General features: G+C 46.0%; 1 protein-coding gene across 1 annotated transcript in view; it reads right to left on the minus strand.

The window, feature by feature from the left end:
• Positions 1-26,762, minus strand: part of TTI2 (TELO2 interacting protein 2) — a 193,755-nt gene that overhangs the window by 105,845 nt on the left and 61,148 nt on the right. Inside the window, exons 4-5 of the mRNA XM_069617966.1 lie at positions 22,001-22,188; positions 21,304-21,447 (exon numbers count right to left, since the gene is read on the minus strand). Of these exons, the coding sequence (XP_069474067.1) occupies positions 21,304-21,447; positions 22,001-22,188 (332 nt within the window). The remainder of the gene's footprint in view (positions 1-21,303; positions 21,448-22,000; positions 22,189-26,762) is intronic.

Raw genomic sequence — 26,762 nt, forward strand, 5'->3', positions numbered from 1 at the left:
CTCTTCAAAAGCGCAGAATGCTCCAGCCTCTGTCACTCTTTCTTCGGGATCAGCAGATCCGTTATCGATGGCTCTTTCCTACGGCCCTACAGTTCTCGTACAAGGGCACTCAGCGCACCATCAGCCACCTCGACAATGTGATGTCAATCCTCCGCCCAGACTCCCCAGAGACCTTCGACCTCTCCGTTCCGATCAAGCCCAACCTCAGAAGCAATCTCCCCAAAACCGAAACGGACCCCATGGTCCAGAGTGCAGAGAAATCGCAAATCCAAATGACACGCCTTAACGCCTGCACTGGAACCATGACCCTGGAACGACCCTAAGCTTCACATCTTGCCGCGGATCTGACGCGGTCCATAACGCCCTCCAAGGCGGATGACACCACTTTACCCTTGGAGAGACTTTCAAACATGTTGGTGCTGTCGAATGACAGCCATGTTGCCTAGGGGACATGTCGATAGTTCTAAATCGACCCCCCTGGCTGCACTTTGGTCCTCCCGTTGGAGGTCGCTTTTGAATGTGTTTTCTCCCGTTGGAGACCAGTTGGACCAGTTTAAAAAACCCTCTTCCACAGGAGACTCCAACTCAATCATGCTCTCACGTCCATGGCTGACCTAACCCCCCCACGACCCCCTTCCCCCCAGCAAGAAGATCACCCGGACCAACCCCCTCACTTGAAACTCAAGTTCACCTCCTTGAAAGTTAGGGGCCTGAACTCCCCCCCCCCCCCGCCTCCCCGAAGAGGAAATCGATCCTACAGAGGCTACAAGACAACAGGTCGTCGATCACCTTTTTGCAAGAGACGCACCTGATCCCGGCGGACTTTTCACGCCTGCGAAGCAAACTCTTCCCACTACAATTCCTCGCCTCTAACGGCACTAAGAAGGGGGGGCACCGATATTTTATTCGCAAAAGACCTGAAGCCTCAGATTCTTGACTCACTAGAGTGCCAGGAGGGTCGCTTTATTGCAGTCAAATGCTCCATCCATGGCCAGCTCTACACCCTTGTCTCGGTGTACGCCCCGAACGAATACCAGGAGAGCTTCTACCAGGATCTGGAGGTCTCTCTCCTCCCATTCATCGAGGGGCATGTCGTCATGGGAGGAAACTTTAACGGGGCTCCGGACCCTCTCAAGGACAGATCTCACCCCCAGTCTTCTAGAGATTTGAAGTTGGCCGCTGGCTTGCTCCAAATGTTTCGCACACTAAACATTGTGGACTCTTGGAGGGTTCCGTCCCCAGACGAACGGGACTTTACCTTCTATTCATATGTGCATCGTACCTTCTCCAGAATGGACCTAATCCTGACCTCCCCACAGATCCTGTCCTTCACTGATGATGTGATAATTGGCCCCCGGATCCTTTCGGACCATGCTCCAGTTACTCTGACCCCGCGGTCTCATGACCCAGACCCCCACCCCCCTCTGCGCCGCCGGTGGTGGTGCCTCTATGACCCTATCCTGGGAGACATGGCAGTGAGGGACTCATCGCCAACTCCATTAGGAACTTTTTCGCTGAAAACCGGGACGGGGACACTTCCCCGGCTAACACCTGGGACGCCATGAAGGCGGTCCTCAGAGGCGAGCTGATTGCCCAGGGAGCTGCATACCACAAAAGGAAGAGGGAGTCGTGCGACGCTTTGGAAGTAGCAGTCCGAGAGGCTGAGGCTACACATTAAAGGAAGGGCTAGGCCCCCAAAATCTACAGGATCCTGCAAATGGCCAGGAAACGGCTGGAAGCCCACTATGCTGAGGCTACGGCGAATCTGCTAACCAAGTCTAAGCAATGGTACTACGCTCACAACAACAAGGCCAACAAGCTCCTGGTTAGCAAACTGGCAAAGGCGAAGAGCAGAAATACTATCTTAGACCTCCGTGATCCGCAGGGGGTGATCCACTATACTGACCATGAGAAAATACGCTTGGCAACAGCCCACCACCTGGAAATAATGACGGCAGCCCCGAGAGATCCAATTAAGCAGCACTCATACATCCAAGAGGCGACCCTACCACACTAGGGGTGTCACGGTATTAGTTTTATGACGGTATGATAACCTTCTTGCCAAATGACGGTATATCATGGTTATCTCGGTATAGCAGGTGGAGTTAACTAATCTTAACAAATATTTTCTAAAAGGTCATAAATTGTCAGATTTATCATCAGAAACAAAACCAGGCACCCAGGGCCAGAATTGGGCTTTTCAACATACTTTCCACTGAAATGCCACCCCTTGCTTCCACCAAACAACACAAACACATGTGTGGAAAGGACTACGGGTGGGGGGGGGGGGGGGGGTCCTGCTGCGACTGGCAAAGCAAACTTAATAGCTTTTCTTAAGTGGTAATTTAGGCTTTTTAGGTCCCCCACTGGCTGCTGGTGAAGATGAACATGTTGCCATCTTTATAACCTGCATGCCACAGATCAATGGAGGCTGATGGTAGTATAAGCTTGTGCGCATACACACACACACACGCGCGCACGCACGCACGCAAGCACGCGCTCCCTTTGCGTTACAGCCTTTCGCAGTGTGACTTATTATATGTAAATTCAATGATAGAACCAGGGAAATCCCCCCCATTGTCATAGGTTTAGCAAACATTATCCATTATAAATATATAAACCCAAAGCCGCCAACCGAAAGTAAACCCTTTTCCTTCTTGGCACTGTATTTATTCTTCCTATTGCTAACATATTGATTTTGTGTCAGGCACGTGTGGTTTATGGAATGTAATTAAAAACTGCACCAACTGAAACTACTTCGCAGATGGCACATCCAACATTACAAGACCAAGACTGCGCAGCACTTGCTTACTGCAGCCTTTCCAAATCAGATTATTTTTCAATTGAGTGGTTCACGGTGTCTTTAACGGTATACCGTTATACCGTTACATCCCTATACCACACCTGACCCAGACGGCCGGGGAAGACCTGGAAGCCCTGATTACAATCGAGGAGGTGGAGGCGGCCATTAAGAGCTTAAAACCCAGAGCCCCGGGCCCGGACGGATTTTCCACTCGATTCTACAAAATCTTCCGGCCCCGACTAGCAGCCCTCTGGCCCGCCTCTTCAACTCATTCGTGGCCACTGGCACCGTCACCCCAACGATGCAAGAATCTATTACAGTCCTTATCCCCAAGCCCGGGAAAGACCCTCACGATATCGGCTCATATAGACCCGTTGCGTTGCTAAATTTGGACGCCAACATATACTCTAAAGTCTTGGCCAACCGTCTGGCACCTATCCTCTCTAATATCATAGACCCGGATCAAACAGGCTTTATAAACCACAGGTCGACGAAAGACAACATCCGCAGGGCCCTGGATCTCATTGAAATCGCCACTCGGGATTCCCAACAGCTAGCCCTATTGGCATTGGACGCAACTAAAGCGTTCGACAAGGTGGACTGGTCTTATCTGCGCCTCACTCTGGGGGCCTTTGGCTTCGGTCCGACCTTTCAGAAGATGATCCTGGCGAGCTACCAGTCCCCCAGGACGAGGCTGAGAGTCAACGCCCGCAGTCGGAGCCAATCTCCCTCACGTGTGGAACGAGGCAGGGATGTCCTCTATCCACTCTGCTTTTCGCTTTGGCCATGGAGCCGCTGGCTCAACGAGTCCGGAAGAACCCCCGAATCAGTGGCCTATGCACCGGCTCTGCGCAACATAAAGTGGCCCTCTATGCGGATGATGTTTTGCTTACCATCACAAACATTGAGAGATCCATGAGCGAGTCCTTTACTGAAATCCACAACTTTGGGATAGTCTCGGGATTCGCGATTAACTATCAAAAGTTGGCGGCGCTGGGAGTGGGCATGACGCCAGCTGAACGGGAGGGAGGCTCTGGTGAAGAGGGGTCCGTTTCAATGGAGCATCAAATCGATCCCCTACTTGGGGGTTCATATCCCCGCACGCCCAACGGAAGTTTACCGAGCTAACTTCCCACCACTCTTCGAGGAACTAGAAAAGGATCTGACCCGCTGGCAACCCCAAGACATCTCCCTCCTAGGCCGGATCACGGCGTGCAAAATGAACTTACACCCGCGCTTCCTCTATGCCTGTGCCGCCCTCCCGATCACCATTCCGCTTCCCCCCTTGCAGCGGCTCCAAAGAAAGATGGTGGACTTTATCTGGAAGGGGAAGAAACCGCGCATCCCGGGGAGAACAATGATGGCAAGCACGAGATTGGGAGGCCTGGGGTCCCCGACCTCCACAAATACCATATGGCGGCACAGTTGGCCCACCTCCAGGCATGGGGACTTGCTACGGGTCGACCGAAATGGGTGGAGATCGAACAATCCTGCCTCTCTTCCCCTTCGCTTCCTCCCGTTCTTACCCACAGCTTTACGCCGCAGCTGGCCGGGCACTCTCACAGCTACAAAACATACAATTAAGGCCTGGGAGTGGGCTCGAAGACACCGGGGCGTCCCAGGAGACTTGTGTGCGCTCTCCCCAATCTTCCTCAACCCAGCTTTCTCCCCCGGGGCCCGTCCCCAAAACTTCAGAAACTGGGTCGCAGGGGGCCTCGCCACTTTAGGACAACTTTTTGAAGGGGACACCCCCCTAACCTTTGAACGATGCAAGATGACTTTTCAGTTAGCGGAAACGGATAGGTACTCCTACGCTCAGCTCAGACACTGGTGCTCTCACCCACAGACACGAGCGGCGGCCACAAGACCCCTTACCTCACTGGAACCGACGGTGAGCGACCTACCGGCCCGGGGGAAAATATCGACCTTGTATAGGCTGCTGTAGGAGGACCCCCTCCGGTCCAGGCCTTCCTACATGTCCCAATGGGAAACGGACCTCGGACACGCCATCGAGGACCATACATGGGTAGACATTTGGACAAGAACGCAGACGTCTTCCCGCTGTATAACCAACAGAGAGCGTGCCCATAAACTACTCCTGCGCTGGTATTACCCCCCTATACGCCTTCATCACTTCCAACCAGCACTAAACCCGCTCTGTTGGCGACTTTGCGGCCTCCCAGGATCCTACTTCCACATGTGGTGGACCTGCCCCCGGGTGCAGGAGTTTTGGTCTCTCTGTCTAGCCACCATTGAAGACGTCACCCAGGTGATCATTCCGCTCACGCCCAAATAGGTCCTTTTAGGGATTCCATTGTCAGGCTCATACCCGCGGTCGGGGAGAAGAGGCCCGATATCCCAGTTCCCATTGGCGGCCAAGATCACGGTGGTCCGCACCTGGAAGTCCGCGGACGGACCCTTGATGGCCCTTTGCTGGGTCAAACTTTGGGATATTTTAATAGCTGAGAAAGTCACGGCAGCCAGGGTGGGACGGCTTCATCGTTTTCGGGATATCTGGGAACCAGTGCTAGACTATGACCGGAATTATCCGGCCCTGACCCACAAACCGCCCCTTGTCGCAAGGGCCCTTCACGCTATGGAGGACCCACCAGTGCCGCCGAGACAGTCTGACTAAAGCCGAGAACTATGCTTGCCGGGGAATGTGCGGGGTGGGTGACGGGGACTCTGGGTTACATGACCTGAGATACTATATGTAATGTTCTTGTAAAATCTCTCCTGTGTGTCGAATGATAAATAAACTAATTTTAAAAAAAAAACTAAAATCATCCTTTTTCCAGTTTGTTTTTTTTTCCTTCATCAAATTTCTTTTTGTATTCATCTTGTGCCTCCCTAATGAGTGCCATGATCTTCTCACAATCTATGTTGACACTCTTTGCCATGTCCAGCCAGCCTGGACAAAGTTTCGTGCCTGGTTGTCTACCTTTAAGCGACTTAAACAGGGATATTTTTGTAACAGAGTGCGGTGTGGTACAATAGTTCCATATCATTTCTCTTAGAACCTTTGACCAGTTCAATCCCGAAGCCATGGCTAGTTGCAACCCACCTTTCACAAACCTATTGGCCCTTTCCACCAGGCTATTGGCCCTGGGGTGATATAAGGCTGTCCTAGAATGTTTAATACACAATTTCTTCAGAAAAGCCTTCATCCTATCAGAACAGAACTGAACCCAGTTATCGGTGACCACCTCCGCGGGAAAGCCCTCCCTGTGGAACACTTCCTCAAAAAAATAAAATAATTTCTGTGGTAGTGGCCTCACAAAGTGCTTTCCACTCGATCCATTTAGAGTGGTAGTCTACTAGTACCACTAAGTACCTGTAGTCATCTCCTAAATTCTGCAACTGACCTACCAAATCAACAGCAACTTTTTGCCAAGGTTCGTTGGGTACACTAACAGGAATTATTGGTACTTCTCTGATCGTTTTACTTTTATCTCTTCTCTCACACTCTCTGCAATTCCTTACACACCTCTCATCACCATCAACACCAGGCCACCAGAATGATCGTCGTAGGCATCTCTTTGTGTCACCCATGCCCAAGTGTCCCTGGTGAGCTACATTCACCAAATGAGATCCGACACCGCTTGGAGGTATTACTTTGCTACCCTTCCGGAGTTTAAGACCATATTCCGACAAATTTAATTAATCTTTCACTCCATAGTATCTATCAAACCCTCTTTCAATCTTATGCTTGTGAGGCCAGCCTTCTTTAGTCCATTTTTTACTTGTTTCAACACAGCGTCCTCTTGATCAGCACTTTCCCATTTACTCTTGTCTATGGCATTATATTCAATTTCTGATATATTAAACTCTTGACTCTCAGGAATCTTACTTACTTCATTTCCACCTGTTGGTAACCTGGATAGGCAATCTGCCACAACATTTTCTTTACCAGGTATGTATACCACCTTGAAATTGGATCCCAGTAGCTCCACCATTCACCTTGATATTCTGGGAGATCCCTTGGCCCACTCAACACTGCCCATCAACTGAACCAAAGGCTTATGGTCTGTCCTCACAAGAAAAACTTGGCCCCAAAGGAAAAACTTAAAATATGAAATAGCCCATGATACTGCCAACGCTTCCCTCTCAATGACGGAATAATTGTTTCCACACCCCCCCCCCCCCGTCAGTGGTCTTGCTGTTATGTGTTCAACCTTACCAGAATCATATTGGGCTAAAGCAGCAACCAGAACCAGAGTACTTGCATCTACTGATAACAAGGTGTTTTTCTGCCTGAAACAGCCTGGATAATACCCTTCTTATAAAGGACATTTTTTGGCTTATATTGTTTACAGCCGGTCTAGTGGCCGACTCCTTATTGTTCCTTTTATATGCTACAGGTCTCAAATGCGAAATTCTAAGACTATAGTTTCCTTGCAATGTCGCAATTCCTCAGAGTTGACGGTACAAAGCCTATGCCGTTGAGATTACATTATACATGGAAATAACTCAGTGACTCTGCGCCAATTTATTTTTGTTGATTTTGTTGCATTTTATTAAGTCAAAATTAATTCAAAATGCCCTGTATGATGACACGTGTTTCAGCTCAATAGAGCCTTTCTCAAATCTGGGCTACTTGAATGCACTCCAGAGATTCAAAATATATCCGCTGATTGTGTTGCTCTGGTTTTAGTTATATTGGGCTCATGCACTTACTTTTGGTGAATATGTTCTTAGGCTAAATACGAGCGTATTAAGAGATGTTATTTTGTATATGTTTTAAATATTATAATTTAATCATTATGTATCCCGCATTATTGTACATCCTAATTTTTAAGTGAATATTATGTAACGCGATGCTATCCCGGCTGCAATCCCACAATACATTTTTTGGACTGATGCTCGATAAGTCAATCTGGATCTATTGTTCTAAGTTTACCTCGCATTTCACAATGAACTATATAAATTTCAACTCGTACACCTGTGACATTGGCATGAGTGCAATCATTGCTTTAGAGTTCATATTATATGGGATACCAATTCAGCCCAATTCGCACCAAATGGATGATAAAAAACTGATAAAATTTGTTGGACTGCAACATGTCACCCTGTCCAAAAGGGGCGGGGATAGGATAAGAGCTTTACGGCAAGCTGAAGCAAGACTCATTTGTCACTTTGACACTACAGCAACAGGCCTAAACAAAGACACTGAAATGGCGTTGTTTCTTTGAGTGTGGGATATGAATTTAGAGCCATATGTGACTATTAAGCCAACAGCTTTAAGTAATGTACCTATTTGGACAATGTATGTATGAATAGGAAATGAGTACCTTTGTGAATTGGTATCCCATATAATATGAACTCTAAAGCAATGATTGCACTTATGCCAATTAATCTGTTGATAGAACTGTGATGTCACGAGTATACGAGTTGAAATATATATAGTTCATTGTGAAATGCGAGGTAAACTTAGAATAATAGATCTAAGTAAACAATTGTTTTGCAAACACACTGCGCATAAACACTAATTGAGTCCAAAGTGGTATAGTGGATTTAATTGTCACTGAGGTAGCCTGACACGTGTTTCGGGCACTTGCCCTTCAACTGAGGCTGTGAGTTAGGTGTGTTCAGTGTGAACCTAATTAGGGTAAATGAGAGAATAATTTAACATGCGCTCCACTGTCACTTGCAATTGCACTCAAGGGTTTATGTAAAAGCGTTTCCGCGTATCAGCGTCTCCGCTGAATGGAACGAAATGGAGCCGGCTGAGTGCAATTGCAAGTGACAGTGGAGCGCATGTTAAATTATTCTCTCATTTACCCTAATCAGGTTCACACTGAACACACCTAACTCACAGCCTCAGTTGAAGGGCAAGTGCCCGAAACACGTGTCAGGCTACCTCAGTGACAATTAAATCCACTATACCACTTTGGACTCAATTAGTGTTTATGCGCAGTGTGTTTGCAAAACAATTGTTTACTTGGTTCCTTACTTGGCGTTAGATTTGGCAAATCGCGCCTCCTGCATCCACCTGCAGCTTTACTCACTCCAACCAAATATATTAGATCCTTGCGCTGAACCTCAAACCCCCCCTCTTGCCACTCAATTCGAATAATAGATCTAGATTGACTTATCGAGCATCAGTCCAAAAAATGTATTGTGGGATTGCAGCCGGGATAGTAAATTTACATCGCGTTACATAATATTCACTTAAAAATTAGGATGTACAATAATGCGGGATACATAATGATTAAATTATAATATTTAAAACATATACAAAATAACATCTCTTAATACGCTCGTATTTAGCCTTTGAACATTTTCACCAAAAGTAAGTGCATGAGCCCAATAAAACTAAAACCAGAGCACCACAATCAGTGGATATATTTTGAATCTCTGGAGTGCATTCAAGTAGCCCAGATTTGAGAAAGGCTCTATTGAGCCGAAACACGTGTCATCATACAGGGCGTTTTTGAATTAATTTTGACTTAATAAAATACAACAAAATCAACAAAAATAAATTGGCACAGAGTTATTTCCATGTATAATGTAATACCCTTCTTAATTTGCTGGAAGGCTTCTTGACATTCATTCGACCAGTCATATTTCACCCCTTTCTTAAGCAGATCTCCCAAAGAAGACAATATTGTAGCAAAATCCCTGACAAATGTGTGGTAATACTCCGCCAGACCCATGAAAGAACGTAATTGGTCCTTGTCTTGGGGCTGGGGAGCATTACTGATACGCTCAATGAGTGATTGTTTGGGAGCAATGCCATCTTTGGAAATCTTGTGGCCCAGATACTCCACTTCCTTGACAGCTATCCTACACTTGTTCCTTTGAATGGTTAAACCTGCTCCTCCAAGTCTGTTCAAGACAGCTCTAAATATTTCATCCTGCTCACTCATCATCCGCAAATACTAAAATATCGTCCTGGAACACAGTAACTTTGTTCAAACCTCTCAAAACCTCCTCCATCACCTTCTGAAATACAGACGCAGCCGAAGCCAATCCAAACGGCATACGATTGTATTTAAACATGCCCTCGTGATAAAGGCGGTTAAATACTGAGACTCTTTAGAAAGGGGAACTTGGTGATAAGCCGCTGAAAGGTCAATAACTGAAAACAACTTGGGTTCACCAAGAGTGGAAAGAGTTTCTGAAATGTTGGGAAGGGGATGTCTCTCAACTACTATATTCTGATTTAAACTATGTAGGTCAACACATAACCTTAATTTCCCAATGCTTTTGGCCACAAGAACTATGGGTGACAACCACTTTGTAGCTGTCACAGGCTCGATTACACCTTTGTTCATGAGATCATTCAGTTCGTTACGTAGTTGTCCCTTCATATTCAACGGCACATGTCTTACTTTATGAACAATGGGCTGTGCATCCTTCTTAAGTTGTATATGGTGTTCAAAATGTTTAAGTCTTCCTAGGTTCTCAGAAAATACTTTGGGAAACTCCCTGGACCACACGTCCTAAACTTCAGGATGGTAACTGGTTCAAGCGCACTCGCTTGTACTCTAACTCCTAGGTTTCTTTGCTCCTCCCATCCCAACAATGAAGCACCTTTCTTTGCCACTAAAATGTTTGCCTTACATAGTCTCTCCTTGTACACTACTTTCGCAGAAAATTGTCCCAAAATCTCTATAGAGGACTCGCCATATCCACATGGTTGAATATCAGTCGGGCGAATCACATTTTCACTTTTCCTCAAGGTATTTATTAAAGTGTCCCGTGAGATGATAGTCCACGGAGAACATGTGTCGACCTTCATCGTGATCTTGCAGCCATCAATATTAAATTCATCTACAGATCCCTTTGCCTCTCCGAAGATGGCTGATATTTCAAATACATGTCTAGGAACGGGCTCCTGCGTGGTCGTCACTTCTTGTATGTTGTAGCTCTTCCGAATGTTTTCTTCACTGTTGCTCCAAGGTTCTACAATATTAATGGATGAGCTCTTGCAAACATTTGCAAAGTGTCCCTTGCCTTTGCATTTAAAACATTCAGCAAATTTGGCTGGGCAAGAGGGATAATTCGGTCCATGTCTGGGACTGCCACACCTGGTGCATTTTGTGTTCCACATCCCTCTTCTGTTCGTGTTGAAATTGGATTTCCTCCTCTGGTCAATTGCACATACAGCCTGAGATCTCTGCTTATCAATTTTCAGTTCCTTGACTTACTGAGACGTCTGTTCTATACTCCTAGCCAATTTTATTGCGTCCTCCAACTTCATGTCTTTGGTCAATAGTTTTTCCTGAATCCTCACATTGTTTGTGCACCTAACAAGTTGGTCTCTAATCAGTGAGTCAGTTACATGATCAAATTCATATGTGTGGCTTAATGTTCTTAGCGAGGCAATGTAGGATTCGACTGATTCAGATGGTTCTTGCGTGCGTTGAAAGAACTTGTGTCTCTCAAAGCTCACATTCTTTTTTGGTTCAAAATGTTCTTCCAATCGCTTGAGAGCAAGGGCGAACTCATCAACATCACCAGCTTCTGCTCCGTGGCTCCTCGCTAGGCCATCAAACAAACTCCGTCCTTCAACACCGAGATTATGGAGCAATAGTGCCTTTTTTTGTGCTGAGCTAAATCTACCCCCCCTCTCCACCCATGGCCACCAGGTAATTCTCAAAAATATCCTTCCACCTGTCCCACCTAATGGGTGGTCGGCCAGGCTCATTAAAAAAGGATATGAACTGTATCAGATTAACGGCTTTGAAGAGACAGGTGTCCCATCAATGTGCAAGGTTGACTGACAGCAAAGTCGAACAGTGATGACGTCACTAGTGACAACATGACATAGCAGCGTTAGTCATGAAGCAAATTTGCATTCCTGCATTAAGATACAGATACACACAAGCATACATGAAGAACATGCGTATACCTTCTGTAGATAAAGTACAGATACATTTACATAATGCCAGAGTGCACTGCTGAGTGTTGCCGTGGAGTTGGCAACCTGCCAGTCTGTCTATTGTTTTCACTGACTGATAAAAACCCATCCGCTTCGCAGAGCGAACACAGTGTTTACTGCTGAGTGTTGCTGTGTTTCCGGGTGAGGAGTTGAGGACTCAAGCTATGCGTCAGCGACCTGACCCGGGGAGGAACAGGTCAGCTGCGAGAGCAACAACGAGGCAGCAGGTAAGACTGTTAGTGGCACTGGAGTCTCTGTATGGATGTCGCAATTGAGGCTGTAAACAAAAGTGAAGGGGGCACCGTCCATCAAGTCCGGGCAAGCGGCAAAGCTTGCAGTGAACTACCGCAGCAGTTAGACCACTGAGAAGGTGGAATGGGAGGGAAATCCGGAGTAAGGGATGTGGGCAAATCCCTGTCTAATAAGAAGCTCCCCATCGGGTTAAACAGCTCTACCCTCACTGCATCGGTCTGGCAGGCGGACCTTATAGCGAACCAGTGCCCAATGATAGACGCTGACCAAACTGCCTACGGCGTGCGCTACTGAAGGAGAAGTATACATCCTGCCTTTTACCCCCAGAAAAGTGTTTAAAAGGGAAAGGTTTGAGGGACATACAGGGTATGAAGAGAGGACTTCAGGCAAGGACATGCAGGAAGTGGTGGGCCGGCAGGAAACTAGCTGGAGGGAGAATTACTGCAGGAACCTGGAAGGTCAAATATCACCTTTTTCTGAATGGTCGATAGTGAATTTTACTCCAAGTGACTGTGACCCACAAGCTTTCAATAGGGGAAATAATGCAGTGAATATAAGCAAAGCATGTGTGATGAAAAACTCAGACCTGGCAACCCGTTTATCCAAGGATATCCTGGATTTAACAACTAAAATAGCCTCGCAGAAGTTTTTGAGTCTAACGAGTCTCAAGGAGTAACTGGACACTTAGACAATGGCCAACAGGAGAAGGTTTTTCCAATGCAAAAACTGACTGTGGATCAGGAAATGGAGCCCGATGATGTGAGAGACGAGATGTGTGGGGGAGCAAAACCCCCTGGAGGGCCAATATCCAAGTGACCCTGACACGTTTGAAAGAAGGTCAGAATCCTCAGTCAGTAGTTCATCTGGGACCTCATTAAGGACTTCCCGAGGAGAATTTGTTTATCTAGTGGAACAACAATATCGGGAGTTGGGGATTTCAAGGATGCAATGTCCCACTTGCACTACACCCTTATGGCTCCCCTCTCAATCTCAATGGCTCCCTTCTCTAAGCTTTAGGAGGACCTTAACGACTCACAGACAGAACAAGCCACATTAATAGCTATGGCTCACTTTTCGTGAGCAAGGTCCAAGACAAATTAGATAAAGAAGCTGAAGCATCAATAATCTGGCAAAACAGACTGATCTAGCCAGAAGAAATGCAACAGACAAATCTGGGATGACCACCTGGATGCAGGGTCCTTGGGGATTGGAAGTGGGATGCCCCTAGGTAAGACACAGTATTCCACCCTTTCCTGTTAGGAAGGAACCCTTATACCAGTGGTGGTTATGGGATATTGTTCTCAATGTTCCCTTGGTCCTGAGAGGGACAGGAGATATCCCCACAGACTTGTTAGTAAGAGGAGAAGGAATGGAGACGAGGTACTGTGGGACAACACACAGTATTCCCCTTGTCCTTATTATAACCAGCAAACCCTCCCCGACCTTTAGGGGTCACTGTAGAGCATATTCCTCTTTATTCCCCTCTTGGAGTACATGACAGTACTGAGACAAGGAAGAAACAACGGAGGATGTTAGGGAGAATTCTCTTATAAGGCTAATTTCCCAAACCTAGCGAGTCCCCCAGCAGCTTTGCTGGATTTGTGGGGTTTTTTTTCTCCCGCTAAGAGCGAGACTCTTTTCCTCCCACTCTTAGGCATGATTTGAGGTAGGTCTCGGACTTTGTGTGCTTATGGGCGATGGAGTCTTTTTACTCCATAAGGCATCATCTGTTATTTGTGTATGTGTTACACAGCACCCTCAGTGCAGTAACAAAGGGGTGTCATAGTGACCCCCAAACATAGACTCCATACTCTGGGACGGACTACTGTCTCCCAGGGCATGTAAAGTCACCATTGACTTTACTAGTCCACAATTATGAACAGAACCAGTACAAACCATCATATTGTGGAAGCACTGGAAGGGGTTAATTTGATTGCCCCTGGGTCTGTTTCCAAGGGGGTACTGTCCAGTCCCCCCTCGTCGAGTTTCTGGCTGGTGGCAGTAGTTACCACGCAAAATATTCCACCGGAATATTTCCTATGGGATTTTCCCATTGATTTTAAACGCACCACTTTTTGGTGCAATGTTAAAGATACCGCCGGTTTATTTATTTAATATTAAATCAACGGTTGGGTCTTTTCACCAGAACTCTTTTCTAAAATGGCATTCGTGTCTGTCTCTGTAACTCCAACCAAGGTCGGGCCCTTTGTTCCACTTTTTGGCGGGCTTCTCCACAGAAGCCCTCCAAATGGTGCCACTCTGTCTGGGTTCCACAGGATGTGTGGGAGGGGAATTGGCAACCTGGACTGCGTTGCCTTAGCAACCCAAGTCGCACTCTATTCTGATTGGCCCAGTGGTGAGACGCCCGGCTCACCAGAGTGACAGCTAGGCTGTTGAATGGGGGTTTTTCTGCATAAAAGCAGGGCTTATGGGATTGGAACTTCAGAAGTCGCCACAGGACCTAAGAATCCGAAGAGGGAAGAAGCCGAGCCATCTGCAACGACGATACCACCGGTGGAGCCCTGCTGCAACGAACTCACCACTTTCCCAACGACAAGATAAGATCTTCTGCTGGACGAGTCTTCTTCCTTTGAGCTGGTGGGATCAACCAGTTCGCCCCTTTCGCCTTCCAAAGACGTCCCTTGGTCGAATCGCCCATGCCAAGCACCCCGGCGGCCGGATAGCCAAGCTTCACCCCTTTGACCGCGAATAAAAGGAACGCCCCTTTTAACCGGCGAACTCCGCGGCTGGTTTCATCTCTGTGCAGTGCATCGACTCAAGTTTCCTCCTCGACGAGATCCCCTCTTCCCCTGGTCGAAACAACAAACTGTAACCACTGCCAGGAACAACTGCTGGAGCTTCCTCTCTCTTAAGGTACTGTGTTCTGCCTGGCCTCCCTTTCCAGGGATTGCTAAAGGTGACCCTTACCATCCTTGGCTTTCCAACTGGGTTGGCCCCAGACCTCCTAACTTTACTTCTTGAATCACCCCAACCTCTTTTGAACATTCTTCAAAGACCTTTAGTGCATTTTAAACTGTGTGATCTTGGGCACATTTCGCTTTGCTCCATTTAAAGTGGGCCTGGCCTATGAACTTTGGCTCTGCAGTGTATACTGCCTTGACTCCCTTGCTTTGAACTTCGAAAAGTGTTGGGAACTGTTTTATTTTTATGCCCTGCCTTTTTCTCCCCCTTTAATGTAACTATTGGCGTGCTATCTAGGTTACGTGCTCACATCTGTTTTAACCCTGACTTGTCTAATAGTTATCAAGGGAGGTGTTTATACTTTACCTTACTGTTTTAAAATGCTTTTCATTTAGAGTGCTAGTGTATTTCCTAAAGTGTTTTTAGCTCTATTGTGTATACTCTATATACTGGCCTACTCTTCTTGAGAGAAGTCTGACTGCTCAGCCACAGCTACCAGGTAAATCTGGGTGGTGCAGACTGCTACCAATTGGGTTTACTGCTTACTCCTGTAATCTTAATCTTTTTGCAGTGTTCCCCAAGGGAACTGCACATGATTCTGCCTAACACGGGAATGAACACTCCACACTTTCTCCGCTCTTGTACTGCAACGAGCAAGAAGCCACTGGGAGTAATGAACACCGCTTACACTCACCATTTTGGTACTGGAACGAAGAAGATGATGAAAGAGGCACACCAGTATACTGTACAGCTATGTCCTACTAATAGGTTCAGGCAAAGTCTGGCAATTGACATCAAGTATGCCCACTTGCAAACTATGAAAGTCTCAGGATAGTATAAAAGGAGTAGTCACTGAAAGGAAGGCGAGTAAGATTGGAGAGCAGCTGAGATGCCAGAATTAGCCAGGACCAGTCGGTGGAGAATGAGACCCTGAGACGCAGACTTTGCAAAGTGAGGCTGTGAGAAGAAACGCGGCAAAGGGAGCTGTGTCTCCGGGGAGCTGGAGAAGTCCCGAGAAGGGAGCCGGAAGGCATGCTAGCTCCTTGAGAAGTGGTTCGGAGAAACGCATGTTCCCCTGGGCTGAGAAGAGAGCACAGGAGTGTCCGAGGGGGCAATTGAGAGGCTATGACCCAGCAGGGAAAAAAACACTTCACTTGTTTCCAGCAAGAAGCCAAGAACACAACCAGTGAGTTTCAACTAATAGGATACCTGGTATGTGAAAGGCGTGAGTGAATACAATGTAAATGACTAACCGCTTGTGAACAAATGCACGCTCTTAATCTCTGAAGCCACGCGAAAGGTGGAGTCTGAGCAAGATCCCCAATACAGAACAGAACGAAAATAAGCAAACTGCTCATATTGAACTTCGAATGTAAATTTGTAACATTGAATATTGAACCTTACTAAAACAGCAAAATGCTGCCTTTAAGAAACCATCAGTTTATTAGTTTATTGAATATTGAACTCAATGAAACAACAAGAAGCTGCATAATAGACACTGCTTGTTTATTATTGAATACTGAACTACACAAATAACTCCTGTCTGTTGAATAATGCATGGCTGGAAAATAATTCAAGGTTCCTGGCTGTGAGACCTCCAATGGGTGGAATGTGCAGTGTGACACCTACACCAAGACCAGAGAACCCCTATATGCTAACAAGGAGCCCTGCTATTGTGTTGAGGGGATAACTACTATTGACGACTATGAGACTTGGGGAGGGGGAACCTTGAGCTATGAAGAATGGCTGAAAGTCAGTTTAAAGACCCAGCTTAAAGATACTTCTTTTGTGAAATTTCTTTCATTTTGAACATGGGGAAGGGAACCCCGAGACTCACTACCCTGGAATTATATTGAAATTGAGGAAAGGCCATTTATAAAATGGTGTGGAACTTTAGTACTTTAAGTCCAAGAGAAGGTAATTTGAACATTGTGAGGAACTTTGACATTTGGGGAAAGGAAACTGGCAATAGCTCAGAACTTTGCTTTTGGAACATTGTTTAGTTTATGGTTGACATCCCTCCACGTTGTTCTGTCTTAGTTGCGAGGGCAATCATAGGCTTTGGACACAGACAGACTTTTCAGTTGAAGTTACTGACACAGACTATCCTTAGTTTCTCCCACCTTAGCATAGGGCCTTACACCATCCTGACATTGTCTTTTAAAAAATCCCTTTGTTACACATTGAATCTGTTGTCTGCGTCTCCTTACATGATGCCAACCTCACAGCTCTGAGGCTCATAGGCATGTACCACAACAACAAATAAAAAATATTAATACTGGTACTACTGAAGAGGAGAAAGAAGTGAGACTCATTACTGGGACTCTCATACTCGCCCCAGTAATATTAAAAAAGCAGAAAGAAGAGAGAATCATTAGTGGCACCCTCATACTCGTAAGGTGAATACAAGAGAGAATATTTTTGGCAATGTGTATACTAGTATCACCAACTATAAAAGAGAAGGCGAGAAACGAGTTTACTTGAGAATCTTTAGGACTGCCCAGCCAGGAGAAAACGGCAGACAGTCTATAGAATTAGTACCAAGTGTACCAAATAAAGAGCAAGCAAAGAATAACCTCACAAGGGGAAAGCAAGGTGTCAAGGGTACAAGCGAAAAGCTAAAGAGCCCAATTACTGAACTGTATAACTGGTCAAAATATTTGCAAAGAACCATCTACAATTAACTTACTAAAGTGACTGTGCTGAAAAGTAGACCACAGGAGAAGGGAGTCATTCTGTGCTTAAGTTGGTATTGATAGTGATACGGACAAACAAGTTGCTTCCCCGGTAACGTTCTTTCGATTGGATATTCCTCCCACACATTTCTCATTTTATGATAAGTATCCTTCCAGCTTCAGCAAATCTTTTTGCGACAGATGGCGCTGTGTGCTATCTCATCAAGTCTATGGGCCTCATTACACGGATGGCGGAGAACCATGGCGCTATTAGCGCCATGGTTCATGCCGGTAAAATACTGGCACCGCCTTGGCGGAAAGGGAAATTACCGCCCCATTCCAAGGTTGGCGGGGCGGTAATTCCCCCTTCCACCATTGCCCTTCCCCATTCCCATTTTTGCCCCATAGGGCATAATGGGAATGGGGAAGGCGCCAATTACGGTACCGCATTGCGGTACCGTAATTAGCTCCCTGGGTCCCTTTGCGTGTTGGTTTTTAACGCCTGCAAAAAGCAGGCGTTAAATCCCCCAACCCGCAAAGGGACCTCGTAGTAAGGCGGTAAGGATTTACCGGTACCAGTATTTTACCGGTAAATCCTTACCGCCATCCGTGTAATGAGGCCCTATGTCCCTTGAGAGCCTCCGCTCGACTGTTGATGTCATCATCATTGCAACATGTGTTCAGCACTGACCTCTGCAAGTTGATGTGCTCTCTCCACTTGCGTATATGCTCTATAACACGGTATTTTGCCGGCTTTGCTTCTTCCTCGCTTTCGCCACACTTGCTGATTCTCAGTCTTCTCTTACTCTCCCTGTCTTTTCCCTCTCTCCTCACCACACTATATTCTATGCACTTACACTATCAGAATTGTCATCAGACATAGTATGATATTGCATGTTTGTTCCTCTCCCTCCCTCCTCACCTTTTGTCAATCTCTAGCACTACCAGAAATGTCGTCAGGCCTAGTATGATAGGCTGTCTCATCTCCTACCCCCCCCCCTTGCTCCCCTCCCTCCCTCCCTCCCTCCCTTTCCATCCTTATTGTCAAAGCTCTTGCAATCTGAAAGGTCGTCAGGCCTAGTACTATAGTTAATTTCACATTCTTAATGTCTCAAGGCCTTAACAGAATGTCATATTTTCCCTTGCTCCCTCCCTTGCCTAGGCGCTATACAAATAAACTATCAATAAACAATCAGTACAAATGGCACATGCAGCGCCCGCTGGCTTCAGTTCTGTTTTTTCCCCCTCCCGTAGAGGAATTAACAGGTGTACCATAGACCATAGGCTTCAAGAAAGCGTGAAGCGTAAGAACAAGTAAATTCGACGGCGGGGTAGACCATGAGGAATATGTGGGAGGAACATCCAATCGAAAGAACGTTACCAGGGGTAAGTAACTTCTTCGAAAAGATTGTGTCCTCGCACGTATTTCTCATCTTATGATAGACTCCAAAAGCAGTACTAATTTGGTGGTGGGAGTACGAATTATAATTTGTTATAACTTGTCATGGACTGAATGAAGGACTGCTTTTTTTTCCAAAATGTTCCTTCCCGACAGGAAGATGAATCTAGGCAGTAATGTTTCACAAACGTGTGAATAGACGACCAATTGGCCGTTTAACAGATGTCTTTTACTGGGACACCTCTCTGAACAGCAGCAGAGGTTGCGTTAGTTGACTTTAATGCCACACTACCGGCAGTACATATTTTTCTCGCCCAGGCATCTACTCGCTTATCATCCCCATCAGGAGGGATAGAGGGGTATGCTGATTGCTTAGTCGATGTAGCAGCTTGAACCACTAAACATTATGGTGTTGGATGTTTTGTTAAGTACTCTGGGTCACTGCTGGATGGCCTAGATTTCCTAGCAACATTTTAATTAATTGCAGCCGCAGTCTCTTGTGTCTCCCAATTTGCAGAGACCCTTTTTTGTAGTGCGGTGTAAAGTGGCACACTTGGATCTTTTTGGAGACCCTAGTCCAAAATATCTATCGGGTCATCCTGTTCAAAAGGAGTAGGCCTGCTCAACCTAAAAACTCCATCACCTTGCTAAACGTTTCCTATATGAGGAGTCAGCATGGTCAGTAGGATCTGGTTTACCACATTCCAGTTCAGGAGAGTATCTAAACTACTGGCTGACTGAAGGTCATCATACAAGTCTTTTAACCTAGACTCTTTCTGAGATGTATTCATCTGGCACATTAGGGGTGCCATATTGTAACACACATGGTGGTGTGTTATCATCTGAAGGTTCATTATCTTCATAGACAGAGGTTAAAGACTCACAAAAATATTTCCTTTGGCAAGGGTTTGAAAACCTTTTCCTGGATTACTGTTGGCTTCAACAACTTCGAAGTAATCGTTGACGACTTCAAAATCAGAGCCAATTTCGTCGGAGTCTACTTCGACACTTATCGACTGCTCCGACGCCGGCACTTTTTCGAAGGAACCCTCGATGGACTGGATTCCTGACTTGTCAAAGCACTCAACAAATTCTCATCGGATCAATATTTTTCTGGATGCTGTACCAGCTTATGGCTCGGTTTCGAAGATTTCGTCTTCGACTCCCCTTTGTGGTCTTGATGCAGATCGCCAGTGCATGGGCTTTCTGCTTGTCCTTTGAGAGGGTCGGGCTGCATTCTTGAAGATTTTAAGCATTTCTTTACTCAACACATCCCATTTTGCTGGGGAGTCCGACTTTGTTGTCATTTCATTACCTCGGTCAAGGAATCACTAGAGGTCAAAGGTGACCTGTGACGCTGTTCCTTGGTCGTCGTCTTCTTCAAAGAAGATGACTAAATATGACATGATCGACCCTCCCGATCGAGATCTTTTAGATTTTTTCCATCGAGGAGAATCCCTCGACTCATCAGTCTTTCTTTTTGAGCTCTTCGAAGGTGACTTCAAAAGGCAACCTCCCCACAGCCAACTTACCTTTACGCTCCCTCAGAGCCTTTTCGGTCATCGCCTGACAGGAGTTACAGTCGGAGGTATGGTGACCGGTACAAAGGCACCACTGACCTATGCGATGGCAGGTCAGGATCGGCATTTTCGATCCACAGTCTTGGCACTTCTTTAAGCCTGTCTTAAAGCCTGTCTTAGGCATTGATGAGCGGATGGGGGAAGACATTTTCGTTGATCGGAAAAAAATTGACAAAGTTCAATGACGAACCAAAGTGTGCCATAATTCTTCGAAGATTTAGCTCGGAAAAATGGAACTCAAGCCAACGGCCGATTTGTGCGCGATTTGTACTGATGATGACATGGACAGCTGAGTGGAGGCCCTCGAGGGACATTGACTCGACGTCACACAGCAGCCCCGGTCGGGAAAAGAATTATTCTGAAGCAGCTGAAGCTGGAAGGATAATTATCGTATTCCTCATCTTATGATAATTATCCTTCCAGCTTCAGCTGCGTCAGAATAATTTATTTTTTGACACTCCATTTGAAAGAATAGTTTTGCTTTAGACAAAGGACAGATCTTCCTTTTGGATTCACTGACGAATTACTAGCCCCCAAGTTACTTTATGTTGGGTATGGAAGTCCCATAGCTTAGAGATAGTTGGAAGTTTGTCTTCTTTTATTCAATATAAAGTCCAGTAACGGAAGAAACCAGTCTCTGTCCACCTTCTGACCCGCCACAGGAAGGAACTTCATATAACCTTCAATGCAAAAGCTTTTTCATAAGAGTAGACAATCTTTTTAGTTCAAACCATAGGAAAGAATTTCAGGCTGTAAATAACATTTCTTCTGAATGTGGATACTACCTTGGCCAGGCGTGCATTATGGTGCATTTCATAGTTTCCAGAATTGCAAGTCTAGATGTTTCCTCTGGTCCATCATATACTTCGAGGTACCCTAGGAGCACACGCTCCAGTCTCTTAAGGTGTCGCACCACACCAATATTCAGCCTGCCAAAAGAGTAATGAAAAGCAGATTTAGTTCATGCTCCTCCACATAAGAGCAAATATGTGTCCCGTCTTCATTCCTCCTGTCTGCTTTCTAGGATTCCCCTACCCAGCCTTGTTTCCTCCGATATTTCCCAGAGCTGTGAGACCCCATGGTGTAAGGTTTTGATTAGGGGAAGAGTCCTGCTACTGGAGTCACTAAGCAAGTTGCACAGCTAGTTCTCAAATTGGATCCCCTGCCAGTGCCCACTTGAAGTCCACTGAGAGCACACTTTTACATTAGTCATTTTCAGAATTACAAAAAGCTTTTTACATAAGTAAATTCCATCTTACAATTAAAATATGTTCTTATAAATCCAATTAGTTTTTATATACACCCTTATTTCTGGTCATCCAGAAAAACGTTATTGTGGCTATTGGATAGACCCCATCCTGGATCCTGCACAGCAAACATTTGGCATTCCAAAAAGGAAGTCCATTAAATTGTCAATGTGTCTATTAAGCTGAAGTGACAACTAATCTCACAAAATAATTAAATCAGACAGTTCAATTATACCTTTCCACAAACATAGGCAGATGTTTTGCATACACCCTGCGAAGGAGGATTTTGGGCTCCATCTCCATTTGGGTGAGGATAAGCTGAAAAACATCATCGCAGTATCTGATGCGCTGGCTGGGCCCTCTGGTAACTTGAGCAGATCTTTCCAGGACCGGCAGCAGGTCTAAAAGGCAAGACAGGACCGCCTGAAGCAGAAAGAAAAGTCACAGTAGGGCAAATGGCTATGACTACCATCTGCACTTTGTTAAACCTACATACTGAAGTCATTTTGGGGGTGGAGGAGTAGAGGCACGACGACAGGGGAATAAAATAAAAAATAAAGAAAGCTTCCCAACCTAACTCCCTCAGTTAATTGCTCTTTTCATTGTTTAGTCGACTGATTCATAATGTATTTGCTTCTACTGTTATTGTTTATGTAATTTGTTGTTCAATTGTACAGCGCTTTGGCGTAAAGCACTTAATAAATCAATAAATACAAAAAATACAAAAATGTATTTCAGCTTTACACAGCAGCCTTGGTGTCCTCACATTAATGGTAGTATTGTTAAATATCCCCCACAGCCATTTGCTGACATCACAGTGGTTCATAAATCCAGTTGATATGGGGAATTTCAATCTTTTTCCCCTTTCTACATCTTGTGCCTGCCTTTTATACCTCTAATCTGACCATGAACGACATTCAGAATAAGATAGGGAAGGACTCCTGAAGTCTAGGCTCTATGAAAATATTGCAACAGTAACTTACCCTGTGTTGGTGTTTTTTTAATACTAATCTGAAACAAAGTATTGCAAAGGTAGCCTTTAACTTGCCTAAGTGCATACTGCTATGGTGTTCTACAAAAAGCAAGTATTTAATGCATTATCCATTGGTTTTTAAAAACAAAAGCATTACAAGTCTTGAAATGTGCTTACCTGCTATTGTTGGTCCTGTTTATTCATGGTTTTCATCAAACAGAACATTCTGAGTGTGCTATAACAGTGGTTTTACTTAACGGTTAATTGCATAAGGCCATTCTATATGTTTTTACACTATGCTTTACTCACCTAACAATTGCTTTCTGAACTTCCCATGTGTACAAAGACGGTGATCGACCGGGGGCACATTGGGGCCGAATATTGCTGTGTCCCGTGAGAAGGAGGTGGAGGATCAGACTGCTGATGTGACTGGCGGTGCTCCATGGGAGCTGGCTCTGACGGCCGCCTCCACAGATGTGGGTAGCGCCACCAACGGAGCCCGGTGCTGTGGCTGCCCAAGAGGTAGAGGGACTACCTGATCAGACAGCCTGCACCGGACCACCATCTTCCCGATGCTGTACCTCTGACACCGGGAGGAATAAATCATCAGAGGAGTGCCGCATCAGAGGGGGGCAGGCTGCTTCTGGGGACTGCGCCGGTGGCCCATCGTGCAGGTCTGGCTGCTGGACACCACCTGTTGCAGCAAGAGTGCTGCGCTGGAGCGGCCCTAGGTGCCGACGCCCAAGTGGGAGGCCCCGAGACCACATATCACCCTCTGCTCTGTCTTCCAACTCCCTTCTGCAGCCTGTCTGTTTATCGGCAGCCTGCGCTGCTCTGGTATATTGGAGCGGAGTGAGCACATTGGATCTGCAAGACTACACTCCGTAGGAACCTGTTGGCTGGGCTGGTGAGTAGGGTAGGCACCTACCAGCGCGGACGTGAGGACAGTGTCCCTGTGCTGTGTGGGTGACACTGGAGTGGCAACCATGCGACGCATCAGATGGTTGAGGAGTGAATGCATTCAGACGGGCCATGAGCAGGGGAATGGAAGAGAGATGGCGGAAGCAAAGAGGAAGGTCTTGAGTTGCTTCTGGAACTGGAGGTGGTTCTGCTCAAGTTAGAGGGGAAGGAAGGCTGTTGCAGAGGGAGGCCCCAGCCAAAGAAAGAGATCTACCCCCAACTCAGTTTGGAAAAACAACATATCCACAGAGAGCTAGAGGTGGATGAGTGGAGAGCTCGGGAAGGGAGACGTTTAGGAAGAGAGAGATGGAGCTAGTGCGTTGCAGGTCCCATAAAGCCCTGTGGACAATGCAGAGGGTCTTGAACGTGATGTTTGTCGCCAGTGGGATCCAACAAAGATCTCGGAGCTGGAGAGATACGATCCCTGGGCTTGAGGCCAAGGACAAGTCTTGCAGTCCTGTTCTGGATAAGTTGCAGAGGACGGAGAATAGAGGCAGGAAGATTTTTAAAGAAATCTGGGCCTAGCCAAGACTGTGTGGGCTAGCAGTGGGTGACAGCTAACATTTGTGAAAGGCATCAGCCTGCAGGTTTTGGGGGGCCCGGGAGGAGCATATAATATTCAATGCCAGTTGAGTAACATGACAAAGGGCGCCGGGAAGAAGTTTGGCCCTATCGATTCTTTCACCAATACTCAAGTGATTACCCCTGGGCCCACTGACCCGGGACTGAGAAGTGGCCCAAGCACCGAGGCCGGGGATGCCCACGAGGACCAGCTGCTGGCTGCCATGCAGAGGGGCTTCATGTCCGTCAAACTGGATGACGTGGCAACTTTTGTTAGTTGAAATCTGAACTTGAAAAAGAAAGTGGCTGCATCAATAAAGTGGAGAACGGGATCGGGGAGGTGGAAGACAAGGTGGGCCAACATGACCGATATAGCGGACCTGAGGGCAGAACTGACTAAATTCAGAAGGAAATGTGAGGATCTTGAGTCGCGTTCATCGCGAAACATACGCATTGTCAGAGTGCCTGAAGCGGCAGGCAAGAGGCCCATGCTCATTGAAGATTTTTTTAAAAAAAATTGAAGTAGCAAAGTTTTCTACACATTTTCCGGTAGAGCGCGTACACCATCATTGCGAAAATGCTCAACTATAGGGACAAAGATATACTGAAATTATCCAGGGAGCAGCATACACTTATGAATCTAACAATATCCATATTTAACCGGATTTCGCGGCCGGGGGTCCAAGTCCTGAGAAGATCATGTGACACAGTGAAGAGGCTGAGGGCCCTACAAATCCTGTATGCCCTTATGATTCCTGCTAAGCATCGTATTCAACATGGAGGCCGGGCACATTTCTTTGATAATCCAGCGGACGCCATTGCCTATCTGAAGGCGTCAATTCTGCTTCGAACGCGGCTGGGCAGGAATGATCAAAATCCCAATCAGGGAGCAGAGGTCACGCGGAAGAACGTGGGAGATTGAGCAGGAGGCCCCTATATTGATTTAACTAAAAATGTGTATTGTTCAGGCACGTGGAACTGTTAAATTGAAGCAGTGGCATACGGCCACCTGGCTGGCTGAAGGAAGCCGTGACTGCTCGCAGCGTACCCAAGGAAGTTTCCACGGCTGTACAAGGGTTACATCGTCAAGGTCGGGTGGATGGTGAGGGTAGGGGGACTGTATGGGATGTTAATAAGAACATGTTCGAGAACTGGGGTATTGGCCTGGAGTAGGCAGATTGGGGAGGTGGGCAGGGGGAACAAACAGGTGTTTGGTTATAAAAGTTGGCGGACGGGTCTTCAGTCAAGTGCAACGTTATGTGACAATCTTTTGGGTTCAGGGGCACATACACAAACAATGTATTTGTTGACAATGTTGTGATCTGGATGAGAAATCTTTCCTTTATCAATTCCCATCCAAAGATTCTGGCTTTTTAGATACTGCCGAAGATCCATAAAAACACCACTGCACCACCAGGGAGACCTATCGTGGCAGCCATAGACTATTTTAGAACCTTTATCCATTTACGTCGACTGGTTCTTACGTCCCTTCGTTCAAAAAATGCAATCATATATAAAAGGATATAACAGGGATGATTAAGATTGTACAAAACCTACGAATTGAGCCTGAAGACATCTTGGTAACACTAGACGTCACATCAATGTATAGGAGTATTCCACAACAAGAATGCATTTGTGTGCTAGAAAAGTATTTGAATAGGCGGACAACAACTTTAGCCGCAGTACAAACAGCATTCATTCTCGAATGCACAATACTAGCCCCTATATGAAGGGACTTTTTTTCAATCAAAAGCATGGCACAAGTATGGGGGCAATATTTACCCTGACATTGCCAACCTTTATATGGACAACTTGGAGATGGAATCAATATACCACCAGGACAATCCATTCAGGGAGAAAGTAATTTCGTGACATCGTTATATCGATGTTTTTACAATATGGCTAGGCTCTTCAGAGGATCCGACATTTTTGTGACATGGCTGAATCAGCAAGATGAAAATATTAAATTTACTATGAACCAAGACAGGAACAGAATGCCCTTTTTAGACTTGGAAATCATAAAAACAACTGAAGGTTCTTTAGAAACAGTTTTGTATAAAAAAAACCTACCAACAAGAATATGCTGTTAGAATATCACAGCCTTCGCCCATTGAGCCTTAAGGAGAGTTTGCCTATAGGACAATTTTTGAGGATCGGTAGAAATTGTACAAAGATCACAGACTACGAAGCCCATTGCAAGGTCCTTAAAACACGACTAAAAGACAGGGGGGTATCCAAAACGACAGTGCAGAGAACATATAAAAGAGCGAAACATGCCAACAGAGATGTGTCTTAATCCATCAAAAAAGAACAACTTAGATAAAATAACATGTGGTTGCACCTTTAGCCTCATAAGTCATGGGCTGAGAAAGGAAGAACCAGCATATTATAAAAATTGCAGACTTCAACCCCAACCCCCCCCCAGGTTTGCATTCAAGAGGCAGAACATTTGAAATATAGCCTGGTGCATACATACCCGGAACAGAAACAAGTGGGAACACAA

This window comes from Ambystoma mexicanum, chromosome 10 (assembly GCF_040938575.1).
Source record: "Ambystoma mexicanum isolate Mex_15411 chromosome 10, UKY_AmexF1_1, whole genome shotgun sequence".
Taxonomy (NCBI): domain Eukaryota; kingdom Metazoa; phylum Chordata; class Amphibia; order Caudata; family Ambystomatidae; genus Ambystoma; species Ambystoma mexicanum.